This window comes from Lithobates pipiens, unplaced genomic scaffold (genome assembly GCF_037356315.1).
Source record: "Lithobates pipiens isolate NorthernLeopardFrog02 unplaced genomic scaffold, aLitPip1_a1.2 Scaffold_18, whole genome shotgun sequence".
Lineage (NCBI taxonomy): Eukaryota > Metazoa > Chordata > Amphibia > Anura > Ranidae > Lithobates > Lithobates pipiens.
The window spans coordinates 424,614,454-424,631,157 of record NW_027507758.1 but is presented as its reverse complement, the minus strand read 5'-3'; the positions used below and the strand labels follow the sequence as shown (position 1 = coordinate 424,631,157).

The window sequence follows — 16,704 nt, the reverse complement described above, 5'->3', positions numbered from 1 at the left end:
AGTCCGTTCATTTCAAAAGTAGGGCGGATAGTACGGCGGACTTAGTACGCCGTATTAGTCCGCTGAAAAAGTGCCGTGTGTGGGCAAGTAGCCCGTTTGGAAAGTCCAACGGACAGTCTGGCGGGAAGTCTGCCAGACTAAGTACGTCGGACAGACGGCTACGTGTGTACGCGGCTTTAGACAAAAACTACATTTGGTGAGTGCATTTTTCTGGCATTGATGGAGGTCGCACTGGGTGACTGGATTACTAGAAAAGGGAGATGACCTGGAATATAATAATTTATGCTTTTTTACAAGACTTACTTTGAACTTGCTTTATATGTAATATATACTTTTTTTTTACATTTTCAATTTGGAGTCACTTTTACAACACTTCAGGCATTTTGAGTTTTCAAAAACTGTGATAAGCACCGCAATTCCTCTTTGTTACATTTACTTAGTGTTTTGTATATCTGCACTAATTGCTAGCGGCTATATATACCCAAGGCGCGTACATCATTCTTTTCTTAAAGTGGAAGTAAACCCTCCTATCACTTTCAGCCAAGGAAACATTTTTTTTTTTTACCTTAAAGCAAGGAGTGCATTAAGCTAAAAAAATGTTTAGGCTTTATAACCACTTTAACCCCATAAGCTTCAGAAGATTTTACCCCCTTCAAATGACCAGGTGTTTTTATGCTATTCGGCACTGCGCTACTTTAACTGGTAATGGTGCGGTCATCAAACGCTGTACCCAAATTACATTTATATAATTTTTTTACACAAATAGAGCTTTCTTTTGGTGGTTTTTGATCACCACTGTTTTGTTTTTTCTTTGGTAAAAAAAAGAAAATCCCAATAGGTGTATATTAATTGGTTTGTGTGAAAGTTATAGCATCTAAAAACAATGATATACAGTATATGCTGACAACCTAATGTGAGACTGTGATAGTGCGGTGGGCAATTTGCAGGGAGAAAACAAATGGCACATTGCCGCTGTCTCTAGAGACACGAAACAGGGCTCTCTTCTATCATGCAACTTGCACACTGAAGTCGCATGACAAGTTCTTCAATGGCAACCATTCAAAAATGTGCAACTTAAAAGTCGCAGTGACTTTAGGTTTGTGCCACTACTTTGGTTCGACTTTCATGTGATTTGAGTGCCATAAACTGCAATTTAACGCTCAAAAGTCACACCTGAATGTTATACATGTGCGAGTTGTGCAACAGTTGTCCATTATCATTAGTCAAAGTCACATCCAAGTCGCACCCATCCAATGTTGGGTCAAAGTTAAACCAAAGCTGTATTCCAAAGTTGCACAACTTTGGGATTGTACAAGTGTGAATAGAGCCTTAGAGGCCAGTTCACCCCACAAAAATGAAGTCCAGATGGGTCCCAGATGCATTTCTGCATGTGCCTTTTTGATGTGAACCAGTGCGTTTTTTCACTTTTATATGACAAGGAAAATTACATAATTTTCAATAGGACTCAGCACAGTGGACTTTGGAAAAGGTTACTGCACTAGACTCCAGTGCAATTTCAGACCCACAGACTTCTATGTTATCTCAGAAGTCGTATCAGGATTAGATATAAAGCTTTACACTCCTAAAGGACTTTGATGGACAAGGTTTTTTTTTTTTTCTTTTACCCTCAGCTCTCCTCCCTGGTTATCCATGCAGCATAAACACAGCATAAACACATTCCATTCACAACTGGGCATATCAGAAATGCACTTTCTACTTTACTTTCTTGTGCATTTTTATGTGTAAACTCGCATTACTCTGCTAAAAGTGATTGGCAGGGGAGGGGTTAACACTAGGGACGATCAAGGGGTTACATGTTCCATAGGGAGGTGTTTCTAAATGTGGAGGAAGTGTACTGACTGGAAGAGGAGAGAGATCGCTGCTTCTAATCACTAGGAACAGCAGATCTCTCTCTACTCCTCTGTCAGTAAAGGAATCTGTTTGTTTACATACACAGATCCCTGTTCTGGCTCTCTGTGGAGCAATCGCGGGTGGCCGGAGGACATTGCGGGTGCCGGCCACGAGCGAGCACCCTATCACTCTTAAAGTGGTCAATGTACAACTATGGGAATTTTGATTCCCATTTGTCTGGTTATATCATTATAACTAAAAGTATTGTATGAGGTGGTGTTAAAGGTCATGTGGCGGGTATAAAAGATTAACCTCATGGAATTTTATATGTACCTATTTGGACCTATTGTTCTTATCATATGAATTTTGTATTTAATAAACCAACTTTATAATTTTTAGACAGTTTGCTTGTGTGCCTCTAAAGTCCATTCTTTAGTTTTTGTTTCCATATACCCATTATAGGGACGCTGGCACACTGCTACCCGTGTACCCACAGTGTCACCCTGTGGAAGTACACATCAACTTGAAAGTTTGTTTAATAATGTTTCTCTAAAATAATAATACTGTAACTCAACATTACCTTAAACTGAAGCATATTATCTTCATGGAAGGTGACAGTTAGACGAAGGTCCCTTATTGATGGAGAGTTATCATAACGTACAGATGTTGTTGGGTTCCCCAGATTTGCTGTTATTCCAGTAGCAGTGTTTTGAATATTGGTGGCACTATATCCAAATTCATCTGGATAGAAGCAGTTTGGTGCTTTAGGATCACTAGCGCTCTGTAAGTAAAACAGAAAAAAAAAGTAGTAAGTACACATGTGACATTCTGGTGGCTTCTTGGCACAAACATGTTAAAGTGGAATTCCTGGTAAAGGTATTTTATACATAGTTACACTGGTCCTCCTTAGACCAATGTAACTATGCATACCATAACTAGCTGATGCCCCTGGAAGCTGGAAATCACTGACTTAGACACAACTACTCCAGTGATCTTCATTTGATTCTGTGTCCAGTACAGAGCAGCTGATCTTATTGTTTACTGAACAGAAAAGGTCAGTTGCTCAGGATGGGCAGCATTCAGTGAAAGCTTTGTATTTTCTGAATGTGAAAAATCCTCTGATTGGACAAGGTGGAGAAGCAGAATGTTCATGTCACTGTCTCCACCTCATTCAATCAGAGAACTCTTTGCATTCATTCAGAGAATGCAAAGCATTCTCTGAATGCTGCCCATACTGTGCAGCTGACCTCCTGTGTTTAGAAAGCAGTTGGACAGGTGCTCGGCACAGACCCTGAAAGCAAATGTAAAAGGTAAAAACTCCATTGAGGTTTATGAACTAGGGATGAGTTTAAGATACAGCTTAAACACACGTTTGGAGATCTGATTGGTGGGAACATTATGTATAATAGTGGTATTACTTATGCTATTATACATAGCAGCTTCCTGCTGTCAATGGGGGTGCCCACTCATCGTACTTCCTTTCCTGGACTCCTAGACTGCATGATGGAAAAGGGTCAGATATGGATTTTTCTTGAATTTTGCATGGGGCTTCCCCATAATATTTGAACCAGGCACGAAGGATCTGCTATAAATAAAAGGGAACCCAATGGGGGTGCACACTTGGGTTACTCCCTTTCCTGACCTGGCAGACTGCATGCCAGAAAAGTGTCTGGTATGGATTTCTTTCTTGAATATTATGTGGAGTTTCCCCTTAATATTTAATCCAGACCTGGTGTGAATAAGAAGGAACCCCTACACTTTTTTCTTATTTATGTGTGGGGGTCCCCCATTAACAAATACCAGTCTCTTATCTAAAATATGGGTCTGGTGTAGATGTATGGAATTCCTAGCTGCTTTATTTGCATAATGAAGTGCCCGGAAGCTGTAATTTTGCTATCAATGAAAAAAAAAATCTTTATAAATGTCATTGTTGTTGTAGGTTTTATAAATAGATGTGGCACTTCACAGGCAGGGTCAGTTTAGGAAAGTGGAACAGTATTGCTGGATTTATAAGGTTAATAATGTAGTAATGTAACAATTATCTAGATTAAAATGCCACACCACTGCTAAAAAGTCCAGAAAATACTATTTTCCAATAAAGTTAGAGGGCATTACTAAGAGTATCCAATGTGTTTCAGGTGTTCAAAAATGCTCTCTTCATCACGGCTTGAGACTGACAACAATATACTGTAAATTGACTAGAAGTGCACAGGATCTTTAAAAGTATCTCTGCTAGTGTGACTACAACCACAGATCATGTCAGCAGCTGTTTTGTCAGATGTACTACTTCAAAGGCAGAGTCAGGGCAATCCCTACACATGTTATTCATTCGAGTTTTGCATTTGTAATGCTTTACTTTAAGGCCCCTTTCACACTGGGGTGGTTTTCAGGCGCTACAGAAAAAGCGCCTGTGTAGCGCCTGAAAAAACCGGCCCCTTTCACTCCAGTGCGCTAGAAGGATGGTGAAAAAAGTCCTGCTAGCCGCATCTTTGGAGCGGTGAAAGGAGCGGTGTATTCACTGTTCCTAAACTGCTCCTACCCATTGAAAAACACCTCTGCAGTGGCGCTTTGCGGGCGGTTTTAACCCTTTTTTGGCCGCTAGCGGGGGTTAAAATCCCCCAGTTAGTGGCCGCAGACCGCTGCTAAAATGACGGTAAAGCGCTGCTAAAAATAGCGGAGCTTTACTGCCGATGCCCGCACCGTCCCAGTGTGAAAGGGGCCAAAGCATTACTAAATCATTGCTCCAAGCCAAACAATTTTTCTAAAGAATTTTGCTTTGATACATCTTACCCATGGCAGTGCCCAGACCACTGGCGCTCACTAAGTTCCATGGGGTTTGGATTCAGTACCCAACTGAAACTCAAATCCTTCCCTGTGGAACACCTTGGATCCCATGCCAAAGCTGTACAAATGTTCACCATCTCTCTACAGATTTAGAGAATGAAGCATAATGCCCTGTACACACGGTCAAATTTTCCGGACGGAAAAAAATGCGACTGAAATCCCGACGGAAAAAGTTTGAGAGCTGGATCTAAAATTTTCCCGACAACAAAATTTGATCAGACTTTTTCAGATCGCTTGTAGAGAATTCCAACAGACAAAGTGCCACGCATGCTCAGATTAAATTACAAGGCCAAAGCTATTGGCTACTAGCCTCTACGTAGTACCGTTGTACGCAACTAATGTCACCTTGTTCCAAACGATTGGATTTTCTGACAACTTTACCCGACCGTGTGTATGCAAGACAAGTTTGGCACAAAATCTGTCAGAAAAAATCTGATAGATTTTGTTGTCGGAATGTCCGACCGTGTGTACAAGGCATTAGACTCGACCTAGCATTGGGCTGGATTCACACCAATTTTTTTTCAGCACTTTTTGCATTTTTCAGATCTGCACCATTTACCATTGTTTCCTATGGAACACGTTCTGTAGTGCAAATCCGCAAAATGCAAAAAGCACTAAAAATGCATAGGTGTGAATCCAGCCTAAAAGTGTATCTATATCCAATAACAAAAATGTAATACATCACCAGCCCTTAGATGTTTTGGCTGCATTTGTTTTCTTTTTTTTTTTTACCTGGTGATTTGGCCTGCCAAAAAAAACTTCCAAAATTGAAGAGAGAAAAAAAAATATCTAACAGTCTAACAGGCTAATTTTGTGACCAACTTCCCATGTTCATATGTTATGCAGCCTATCTGTTCTTCCATAACTTTTTTTACTAGTGATGTATTTTTTTAAAAAAAGTTTAACTTGTAGCAATGTGATTCTTGTATTCTGTTTTAGCTTCCCTGATCGCTCCTCTGCATGTCTTGTTCTATTCCTTGTAAACAGCCTGAGGAAGCATGGGTTAGGGTTGACGTTGCTCATTAATGTCTTGGATAAAGTATTATCTTGGATTAAGTATTGGCACACTTCAAAACAGCATAATTTGAACATCTCTTGTCTGTCCCCTCACAGGTAATCCATGTAGCTCTCAACATCTACTTCTAGCTGAAACTAAGGCCGCGTACACACGCGGGGACTGTTCGCCCAACTTTGTCCGCTGAACAGTGTTTCGGCAAACAGTCCGCTCGTGTGTGGGCTTTCAGCGGACAGTTTCAGCGAACAGTCCGCTGAACAAGGTTTTTCGGAAATTCCGAAAAACTGTCCGCTGAAACTTTGTTTCAGCGAACAGTCCCCTCGTGTGTAGGCTTGTTCGTCAAACTAAGTTCCGTGCATGCTCAGAAAGGATTTACACGCCGAAAGTTATAATGCAGTGTATAGGACGTCGTATTTTTCGTCCCGTCGTACGTGCCGTTCACGTCATCGCGCACGGTTTCAGCAAACTGTTCGTTCGTCGTGTGTGGCCATGTCCGTCCATGCTAATTTTGAGCGGACTGTTTGCCGAAACTGTTTGACGGACAAAGTTGGGCGAACAGTCCCCGCGTGTGTACGTGGCCTGACTCATTGCTATCAATAACTTCATGGTAATCTATGCTGTTGTTAAAGCGCCACCCAAAAAGAAAAGCTCTGCTTGTTCGCACCCTCTGCCACATTTGGCACTTTTTGGGAGGGAGCAGGTACCTGGTTTTGACAGGTACCCACTCCCACTTTCTGGGTAGGATTGATGATTGGCGATCAGTGGCATATCAGTGACCTGTGCGTGTCCCAGAAGATAGCGGGACCATTCAGAAAGCGCAGTGCAAATCAGACATGTGCAGTAGGAAACCAGCTGTGAAGCCTGAAGGCTTCACTGCCAGTTTCTTACTTACAATGTCCGCGCCTGCACCCAAAGCCGATGGACAAATTGGCTTGGGGTGCTGACATTGCAGGATCCCTGGACAGGTAAGTGTCCTTATATAAAAAGTCAGCAGCTACAGTATTTGTATCTGCTGACTTTTATTTTTTTTAGACGGAGCTCTGCTTTAAACAGCTCAGTCCCAGTCAGTTTTATTGCGGTGATCATTTTGTTCTCTCCTGTCTCGCCTACTTTGCAAAACACTAAAGACACTGCTGGTGACCTTATTTCCTCACCCAACTCTTGTATTTCTGCTTTTTCATTTCTCCTTTCTCTGTAACATACTCTCTAAGGCCGCGTACACATGGGCGGACTGTTCGCCCAACTAAGTTCGTCAAACAATCCGACAAACAGTCCGTTCAAAATTAGCATGAACGGACTTGACCACACACAATGAACGAACAGTCCGCTGAAAACGTGCGTGATGACGTGTACAGCACGTACGACGGGACTAGAAAAACGACGTCCTATACACTGCAATGCAACCTTCGGCCGTGTAAACCCTTTCTGAGCATGCGCGATACTTAGTCCGTCCAACTTGCCTACACACGAGCGGACTGTCCGCTGAAACCAAGTTTGGACGGACAAAACCAAGTTTGAACGGACTGTCTTACAGAAATTCCGTAAGACTTTGTTCCTCAGACTGTCCGCTGAAACAGTCCGCTGAAGCCCGCACACGAGCGGACTGTCCGCTGAAACACTGTTCAGCGGACTAAGTTGGGCGAACAGTCCGCCCGTGTGTACGCGGCCTTACTCTCCTGCTCACAGTTACAGTATGTCCTATCTTTTTCACTCCTTTTCTGCATCCCACAGCTTATATGTATCACTGTCACTACTGTCTGCTCCTCATTACTGCACTCATCAACCTCAGCTTAAGTACAAGTCCCTTCATATAAACCACACTCCCATATTGTCTCCCTAACCCTTCCGCTTCTCCTAATGTCTGGTGATATATACCCTAATCCTTGCCCTGCATCATTTAACTTTGACCACACACCCATAGCCCCTCATTATCTGGCAGCAGCCACAATCCACAAATTTAGTTGCTATTCCTTGTCTTCCCAGAACCAGCCTAACCATCTCATGTGCCCTTTGGAATGCTCGCCCAGCCTTGTAACAAATTCACCTCTGCCCATGCCCTTTTATCACAAATTCCTTTAACTTAGTTGCTGTTACTGAAACCTGGCTTCAGGAAGTTTACTATTCCTCCCCTACTGTCTTCTCCCATTGTGGTCCCCTCTGGACTCTCCCAGCATGTAAGGGAGGTGTATTTGGAGTCCTATCCCCACAAAGAACTGTTTAGGTTCTTCACTCACCTCCCTCTCTGCCATTCTCGTTTTTTTGAAGCACATTGTATTTGTCTATTTTTTCCAGTTTCTTTGACAATTGCTGTGATCTATTGGCTTCCTGGACTGGTGCCAAGCTTATTTGATGAATTCTCTGCCTAGCTATCCCCACAATCATTCTCGGCAGCTTCAAAATTCCTGTTAACGTTAACACTTCAGCTACTTCTAAACTTTTTAGCTTAACCTCTTTTGACCTAACGCAATGGAAACAAGCTTCTTCCTCTAATGGCAACTCCTTTTGACCTTGTATTCTTCTACTTCTGCACTGCTTGCAATGTGACCAACAATTCTTTTTCCCTCACTGACCTTATTAGCTTCATACCCTCCCTGTATTCTTTCGCCTTTCCCTCCAACCACCAAAGAGTTGCCTGTAGAAAGCTTTAAAACCTGGGTTACAGGTGCTAATGGCTGTGAAGTCACCCAATATGGGATTTGTATAGTCACAGCTCAACTGTTCTGCTGTCAATTAGCATAGGATTGAATGCTGGAAGACTGAAGACAACAAAGGTTGACAGCGCTCAGGGGATCTGTCAGGCCACCTGATGCCAGGTGACAGATGCACACCATTGAGATCAGGAGTGCACCGCAAGGTAGTGGACCCTACGACTGACTGCTACGGATTGGAGTCTGGGTTGTAAAGGAAGGCAGAGCCACTGGAACACCAACACGGATCCCTCTGGGGTTAGAGCGTAAGATTCCCTAGGACGCAGAGTCTAAGAGCCAGCAGGTGTTCACCAAAGCCTCTAGTGGTGAGGATGGACTGGGCTGCAACTGACTCCAGGTCGCGACCCCCAGGGTCTCCTACCTCATGCCTACAGTAGGCAACAGGGGGATAGTAAGAGAATAAGCCAAGGTCAGGCCACTAGCAGACAAGGACAACAGAGTACACTCCGAAGGTTCAGGGTCACAGGCAAAAGGGGATAGTTGGAGACGCGCCAAAAGGTCAGGGTCACAAGCATACAGGAATAGTCGGGAACCCACCATGGTTGGTAACAGAGACAAATGAAGAGCTCAAGACAAGCAGGAACCAGGAAGCCAAACACACAGTGAATACACAATGGTTGATCAGCACCGCTGACTTGCAGTGCACAGGTTAATATAGGGTTCCCTGATAGGGTCTAGGGTGGAGCCATGCTTAGAGGAGAGGTTATAAAAACAGCCAGGTGAGAGTGGCTGGCCTCTTAGTCTGAACACATGAGGAGAGGTAAGCTGACAGAGAAAGTTTACTGCATAACCATGACAGGCTGGGATGATAAATAGTAGACAATGGCCGCAACGATCCACAATATGCACCTGCTGAGTTTTTTGGCGATGTATCCACAATGAGGTTAAAAACAGTACATAATCCATTGAACATGAAATTGTAACATTACAGTGCTGACTGTGGGCTGGCTCAGGCATTGATGAGTCTCTGTGTCCCCGACGGGGGGGAGATCCGGGTGAAGGCACCGACCATTAAAGCCACAAGATGAAACTAGCAGGAAGTGTATCCATGCCGGACCCGCCAGAATGTCTGGATCAGTGGAGCCCTGGGCAGAAGCATTGTGCCTGGAAGAGGAAGCTGCCATGGCCAGCCTGGAGCGCAAGCGTCCCTGTTGCTGTGACAATGTGTTTCACGCACATGCGCTTTGTCAAGCTCTCTGAGTTTCTGATGATGCTTTCTGGGCGGAGAAAAATGCACTAAACCAGTGGATACTTCCTGGTTACATCATGTACACTCTTTGGAACGCAAATCGGGGCTTCTTGTATTCCAAAACTGCATCTACACATGCTAATACACAAGAGGAAACTCTGTAAGTGTGCAACTTGTTTTTAAACTGCTTTTTTATAATAAAATACAAGTACGCAATTAATCTTTCCTGGTTATATTTCTCTAAATCTATATGAGGATCATAACATCAGCTGCCGAAATATTGAGAGGAAAAGGAAGAGGAAACCATTTGTTGCAATCTGAGGATTACTAACTTTTTTAAAAGTGCTTAAATCTTCAAAAGTTGGTGAGTGGGGGCACATACAGTGGGGAGCACAGAACGGCACCTTAATGTCAATCTTGGCATTGGAAAAATGGCACCGTTATAAGCACTTTGAAAGACTTATTTTGGACGCATCATGTTGCACTGAATATTATTTTCACAAGTATATTATGTTAAGGATTGTATTTTTGTCAATTGATTGTATGCAATAGATATAACACCAATACCCATCTTGAAGGAGACAGCGCTGGGTTCGCACATACTCATTTTAAAATAAACATATACCTTATACCACAGCTGCAGTCCTTGAAGTTGTCCAAATAACACTCAACCTAACTGCAGTGTGGAGATCACATTACACATCTATCCACTAATGTATTCAATGGCCATGAGATTGCAAATCACTTCAAAAAGAAGAATGATGCAGATCCTGATGAGATATCCACTGTACAGCTATATCCCCATCAAATATTGCATGCCCATCTGCACACTCTATACTTTCCTCTTTTAAACCTGTTACTTAAGAGGAGCTTTCTAAACATGTTTTCTAATGCCCACCAAACTACCTGCCCTTGGCAATTACCACAGTCACCCTCTTGCTCTATCCTACACTTTCTAACTCACATCTTCAATCTTTGTAAGTGTAAGCCCCTGTACACACGGTCGGACATTCCGACGGAAAATGTCCGATCGGACCGTGTTGTCGGATAATCCGACCGTGTGTGGGCTCCATTGGACTTTTTCCATCGGAATGTCAGACCAGCAAAGTTTGAGAGCTGGATATAAATTTTTCCGCAAACATGATCCGATTGGACATTGTCTGATCATTTGTAGAGAATTCGGATTGGACAAAGTGCCACTCATGCTCAGATCAAATTATGAGACCAAAGCTATTGGCTACTAGCCTGAACGTAGTCCCGTTGTAACGAACGAACGTCATCATGTTCCGAACGATCAAATTTTCCGACAACTTTGTCCGACCGTGTGTATCCACTTCAGCCCCGGACCAATTGTCAGCCTAAGGACCAGAGGTCTTTTTACAATTTCGCACTGCACTGCTTTAACTGGTAATTGCACGGTCATGCAATGTTGTAACCAGACAAAATTTGCGTCCTTTTCTTCCCACAAATAGAGCTTTCTTTTGATGGTATTTGATTGCCTCTGCAATTTTTATTTTTTGCGATATAAATGGAAAAAGACCGAAAATTTTAAGAAAAAAATATATTTTCTACTTTTTGTTATAAGAAACATCGAATAAACTCAATTTTAGTGATACATTTAGGGCAAAATTTATTCAGCCACATGTCTTTAGTAAAAAAAATGTCAATAAGCCTATATTTATTGGTTTATAGCATCTACAAACTAGAGTACATTTTCTGGAATTTACACAGCTTTTAATTTGACTGCCTATCTCATTTCTTGAGGTGCTAAAATGGCAGGGCAGTACAAACCCCCCCAAATGACCCCATTTTGGAAAGTAGACACCCCAAGGAAATTGCTGAGGGGCATGTTGAGCCCATTGAATATTTTTTTTTGTCCCAAGTGATTGAATAATGACACAAAAAAAAAAAAAGTTTACAAAAAGTTGTCACTAAATGATATATTGCTCACACATGCCATAGTTATATGTGGAATTGCACCCCAAAATATATTCTGCTGCTTCTCCTGAGTATGGGGATACAACATATGTGGGACTTTTTGGGAGTCTAGCCGTGTACGGCACCCCGAAAACCAATCACTGCCTTCAGGATTTCTAAGGGTGCAAATTATTTTTTTTTTTTTTATTTAATTTTTATTAGAGATTTTCACAAACAAAGAAAATAGACAGTAATATACATCATGTATATGAAAGGAATTACAATAGTGCAATAACATATGCAGATTTACAGATTTTAAGCCACGTGTAGAAAGAGGAGCGTATTAATGTAATCATTCAAATACATAGCTAAGCGCTTTGTTCTTAGGTTATCATTTTGTATCTTATAACTAAACCCCTTTCATTATACGTAGGTTATCTTTCGGCTCAATAGTGGAGGAAGGGCAGATTGGGACTATAAAGAGCCAAGGACATAAGGAGAAAGGAGAACCAAAAGAAAGGCGGAAAGACCAGGCAGAAGAGAAGGAGAGAGAGAAGGTGTTAACCTTAAGACCCCTTTAACACTGGGGCGTTTTTCAGGCATTTTTCAAACGCGTTAGCGTTAAAAAAAGCGCCTGTAAAGCGCTTGAAAGAAGCCTCATCTGCAGTCCCAATGTGAAATGTCAGCGCCCGAAAAACGCTCGTAAAGCGCCGCTTAAACTAGCAGCGTTTTTCGAGCGTTATTGGGGCACTTTTAACCCCTGCTAGTGGCCAAATAAAGGGTTAAAAGTGCCCACAAAACGCTGCTGCCAATAGCGTTTTTCAGGTGTTTTTCGGGCGTTTTACAAGCGCTTCCCATTGATTTCAATGGGAAGGGGCGTTTTAGGAGCGTTGTATTCACCGCTCCAAAAGCACTGCAAAGAAGCTGCTTGCAGGACTTTTTTTGACGCTCTGCCAGCGCAGCGCCTCAGTGTGAAAGCACTCGGGCTTTTACATTGGGATTGCAGTTGCAGCTTCTTTCAGGCACTTTTTTTAACGCTAAAGCGCATGAAAAATGCCTGAAAAACGCCCCAGTGTGAAAGGGGTCTAAAACAAATAGAAAATAGCGTTAGGGAGGGGGAGGAATAAAGAGAAAGGGAGGGGGGAGGACAGAGTGAGGGCTAGGGGGTTTGAGATGGACCTGAGACTTCTAATATATTAAGAGTGTAGAAACAGGTTAGTGATATTTAACTTTCCATATTTTTCAGACATCTGCACGCTTCATACCATTACTCAACCTAGAAAGTAGTAAAGTTTCATATATACAATTGGTTTTCACAATAGTAATTACTTCAGAGAGGTTAGGAACTACAGCTGTTTTCCATTTCTGAGTTATGAGTGATCTGGCGGCTAGAAGAACATGTGTCACCACCGTTCTATACTGGGGAGGATATTTCTCAATACCCAAATTCAATAAGGCTAGCCCTGGATCAGAAGGGGAGATAATCCCCGTGAGGGAGGCTAACAATCTAAATACACTGTTCCAGAAACTGGTCAAATGCTTACATGACCAAAAAATATGTTTGAGTGAGCCCACCTCTCCACAGCCCCTCCAGCACAAATTAGAATTCCCTCTGGAGAATTTAGACAGTCTGTATGGGGTAAGGTACCACCTCAAGGATATCTTTTGGCACAATTCCCAGTGGTTAACACAGCGAGATGCCCTGCAGATTGAGTTGACAGCTTCGTACCACTGTTTTAGTGTGTATACTTTTCCCAAGTCTCCCTCCCATTTTAAATACGGGGAGGATTTAGTAAACACATTTTTGTTCCGGAGAAGGCCATAGAAAAGCGAAACCCCTTTTACTAGCGTGTGTTTATTCGTATAAAACTTCCAGACAGCTTCCCGCAAGTAAATTCGGGATGTGGGTAGGGAGCGCAGGAAGTGTGATATCTGACCATATTTATACAATTCACCCATCTCTAAACCATATTCAGTTTGCAGCGTTTTGAAATCTTTGACTTGTTTGTCACATAACAAGTCAGAGAGAAGAGTGATACCTTTGAGCCTCCAGGTCTGAAGAACAAGACCAGGGATAGCCTTGGTAAGTAGGTCAATATCTATGGGGACATCAACCGTTCCCACTTCCATACGGTCGATCCGTCCGAGGTCCCTCCATGCCCAAAGAGAGGCCTGGATCGTCAGCGGTAGTTGTCTCAAGTTAAAGGGCCTCAGACGGTCAAGCCAAAGCAAGGAAGGAAGGTCACCCGTCGGGGACATAGACTGTTCGATGTCTCTCCAAGGGGCAGAAGCTTGTTTGTTGAACCAAGTGTTGAGCTGGGTGAGTACAGCTGCCTTAAAGTAATCTTGTAGCTCCACATGTCCCATGCCCCCCACCTTTCTGTGTTTTATTAATAGACCTTTAGAGCATCTAGGCTTCTTCTTTTGCCAAATATACCCATTAAGAAGAGAGTTAAGTAACCTAAGGTGCATGGGTTTGATAGGTAATCTTGTAGCTCCACATGTCCCATGCCCCCAACCTTTCTGTGTTTTATTAATAGACCTTTAGAGCATCTAGGCTTCTTCTTTTGCCAAATATACCCATTAAGAAGAGAGTTAAGTAACCTAAGGTGCATGGGTTTGATAGGTAATCTTGTAGCTCCACATGTCCCATGCCCCCCACCTTTCTGTGTTTTATTAATAGACCTTTAGAGCATCTAGGCTTCTTCTTTTGCCAAATATACCCATTAAGAAGAGAGTTAAGTAACCTAAGGTGCATGGGTTTGATAGGTATGGGTAGCGTACGAAATACGTAGAGAATCTGTGGGAGCAATAACATTTTAAAAGAGGCTAGGCGTCCTGACCACGTTAGTTCTGTTTTAGAAATGCGTCTGGTCTCGGAGGTTAGCTTTTGGAGTAGCAAGGAATAGTTGGCATCAGCTAGTTTATTGGGGTCTGCCGTAATCTGCAGGCCCAAATACGTTATACTGTCCCTTTTCCAGGAGTATGGAAAAGACTTTTGTAAATTAAGCATTAACTTCAGTGGGACATCAAGGGGAAGGATAAGGGACTTAGTGTCACTAACTTTATAATAGGAGATATTACTGAATTGATCTAGTATGTGCTGAGTGTGTTTTAAAGAAAGTGTTGGGGATGTGAGGAACAGGATTATATCGTCCGCGAATAGATTTATTTTGTGGTTTTTGCCTCTGAAAGTAAAACCTTGGATGCCCGGGTGGGATCTAATTTTTTCAGCTAGGGGTTCTATCAGTAAGTTGAAAATGGAGGGGGACAATGGGCATCCCTGCCGTGTGCCATTCGTTATAGTAAAAGGTTGGGATAGGATGCTAGAGGTATACACCCTCGCAGAAGGAGTAGAGTAGAGGGCTAAAATTGCGGATAGAATAGGGCCTTCAAATCCAAATTTACAAAGGACAGAATTCATATATCCCCAATGTATCCTGTCGAACGCCTTCTCCGCATCCAAAGAGAGGAGCAGAGAAGGCGTCCGACAGGTCCCCGCATGGCACACAACATCAATCACTCGTCTAGTCGCATCGGAAGCCTGTCTTCCTACTGTAAATCCTGCTTGGTCGGGGCTTATAAGAGTTGGCAGAATGAGCAGCAGTCTGTGGGCCAGAATTTTAGCGTAAATCTTTACATCTGTATTGAGAAGCGAAATAGGGCGGAAATTGGCCGGAGTATCTGGAGATTTTCCTGGTTTAGGTATGGTGACAACATAAGCGCCTAACGTTTCCGAGGGGAAGGAGGAGGTAGTGGCCGCTTGTGAGTAAATTGCTTGTAATGTTGGGGTTAAAAGGTCGCCGAATTTTAAATAATATTCGCCAGGAAGGCCATCAGGGCCAGGAGATTTGCCCGACGGCAGTGTTCTAATGATTTTTTGTATTTCTGTCTGGGAAATAGGGGCATTTAACGTGGAAAGTTGCTCCACAGAAAGTTTGGGCAGCGAGACACTGTCTAAAAAGGCTTGGATGTCTGCTTCTGTTGGTTGTGAGGTGTTGGAGTCTGATTTAATATTATATAGCGAGGAATAGTATCGGGCAAAGGAGTCAGCAATATCTTTAGGATTATATATTTTACTATTATCCGAAGAGTTGATTAAATAAGGGATAGTGGTTCGAGCTTTTTGTTCTCGTAAACGCTGGGCCAAATATTTACCCGCTCTATTTCCCGCCGAGTAATGAGTCAATTTGAGGTAGTGGACAAATTTATCATGATCTTCTAAAAGCAGAAGTCTGAGCTCAGAACGGAGGGCGCCTAACCTGTGAGCCGTCATGGGGCAGGGGTTTATCTTGTTCTGTTTGTCCAGTAAGTCGATATCAGTTAGGATTTGGTCCAGCCTGAGAGATCTCTGTTTCTTAAGTCTTACACTAGCTTGCAACAGAATACCCCTTATATAAGCTTTGTGTGCACACCAAAGAATCATTGGATCGTTAACCGAACCAGTGTTGGTTATAAAAAATTCTTTGAGACTTTTAGTTACCTCTAACATCTGTTCTTGTGAACCAAATATGCCAGCACTCGCTCTCCAGACCCCAGACACATTATGAGTGTTCCCCTCCGCCACCACTACAGAAACAGGGGCATGATCAGACCAAGAGATACCATGTATGGCGGAGGAGGACACTGCTTGCAACAAAAATCTATCCACAAGGATCATATCAATTCTTGAATACGTATTATGTCTGGAGGAGTGGAAGGAATAATCCCTCTCAGTAGAGTGCTGACATCTCCAGACGTCGTATAGCCCCTCCTCCTGCAGCAAGCGTTGTAAAGAGGGAAGAGGTCTACAAGATCTGGTGGTAGTGTCCATTTGGAAGTCTACAGTTATATTATAGTCCCCACACATTACCAGGGCTCCTTGCCGCACTTCATTGATTCTTGTAAGCAGTCTCTTGAGAAACCTGAGTTGGTGGGAATTAGGAGCGTAAAGGTTCACAATGGTGTAGATCTTATTGTTAAGAGAACCTACCAAAATTATATATCTGCCCTCAGGGTCTGTTACTGTGAGGATATGCGAAAAAGCAATCGAGTCTCTAACAGCTATCACAACACCTTTGCGTTTTTGCGAGGCGGATGCATAGAAAAGATGAGGGAAATTCTTGTTGTGAAAAGGTGGCGGGTCGTTAGCTAGGAAATGCGATTCCTGTAAGCAGAGTACATCTGCGCGCAGTCTCTGA

The 16,704-nt window shown here is 42.8% G+C and overlaps 1 protein-coding gene across 2 annotated transcripts in view; it reads right to left on the bottom strand.

Annotated features, from left to right (window-relative positions):
- SI (sucrase-isomaltase) overlaps positions 1-16,704 on the bottom strand; it is a 342,643-nt gene that overhangs the window by 81,818 nt on the left and 244,121 nt on the right. For both annotated transcript variants that reach the window (XM_077488042.1, XM_077488043.1), the window contains one exon: positions 2,432-2,632. In XM_077488042.1, coding sequence (XP_077344168.1) covers positions 2,432-2,632 — 201 coding nt within the window. The remainder of the gene's footprint in view (positions 1-2,431; positions 2,633-16,704) is intronic.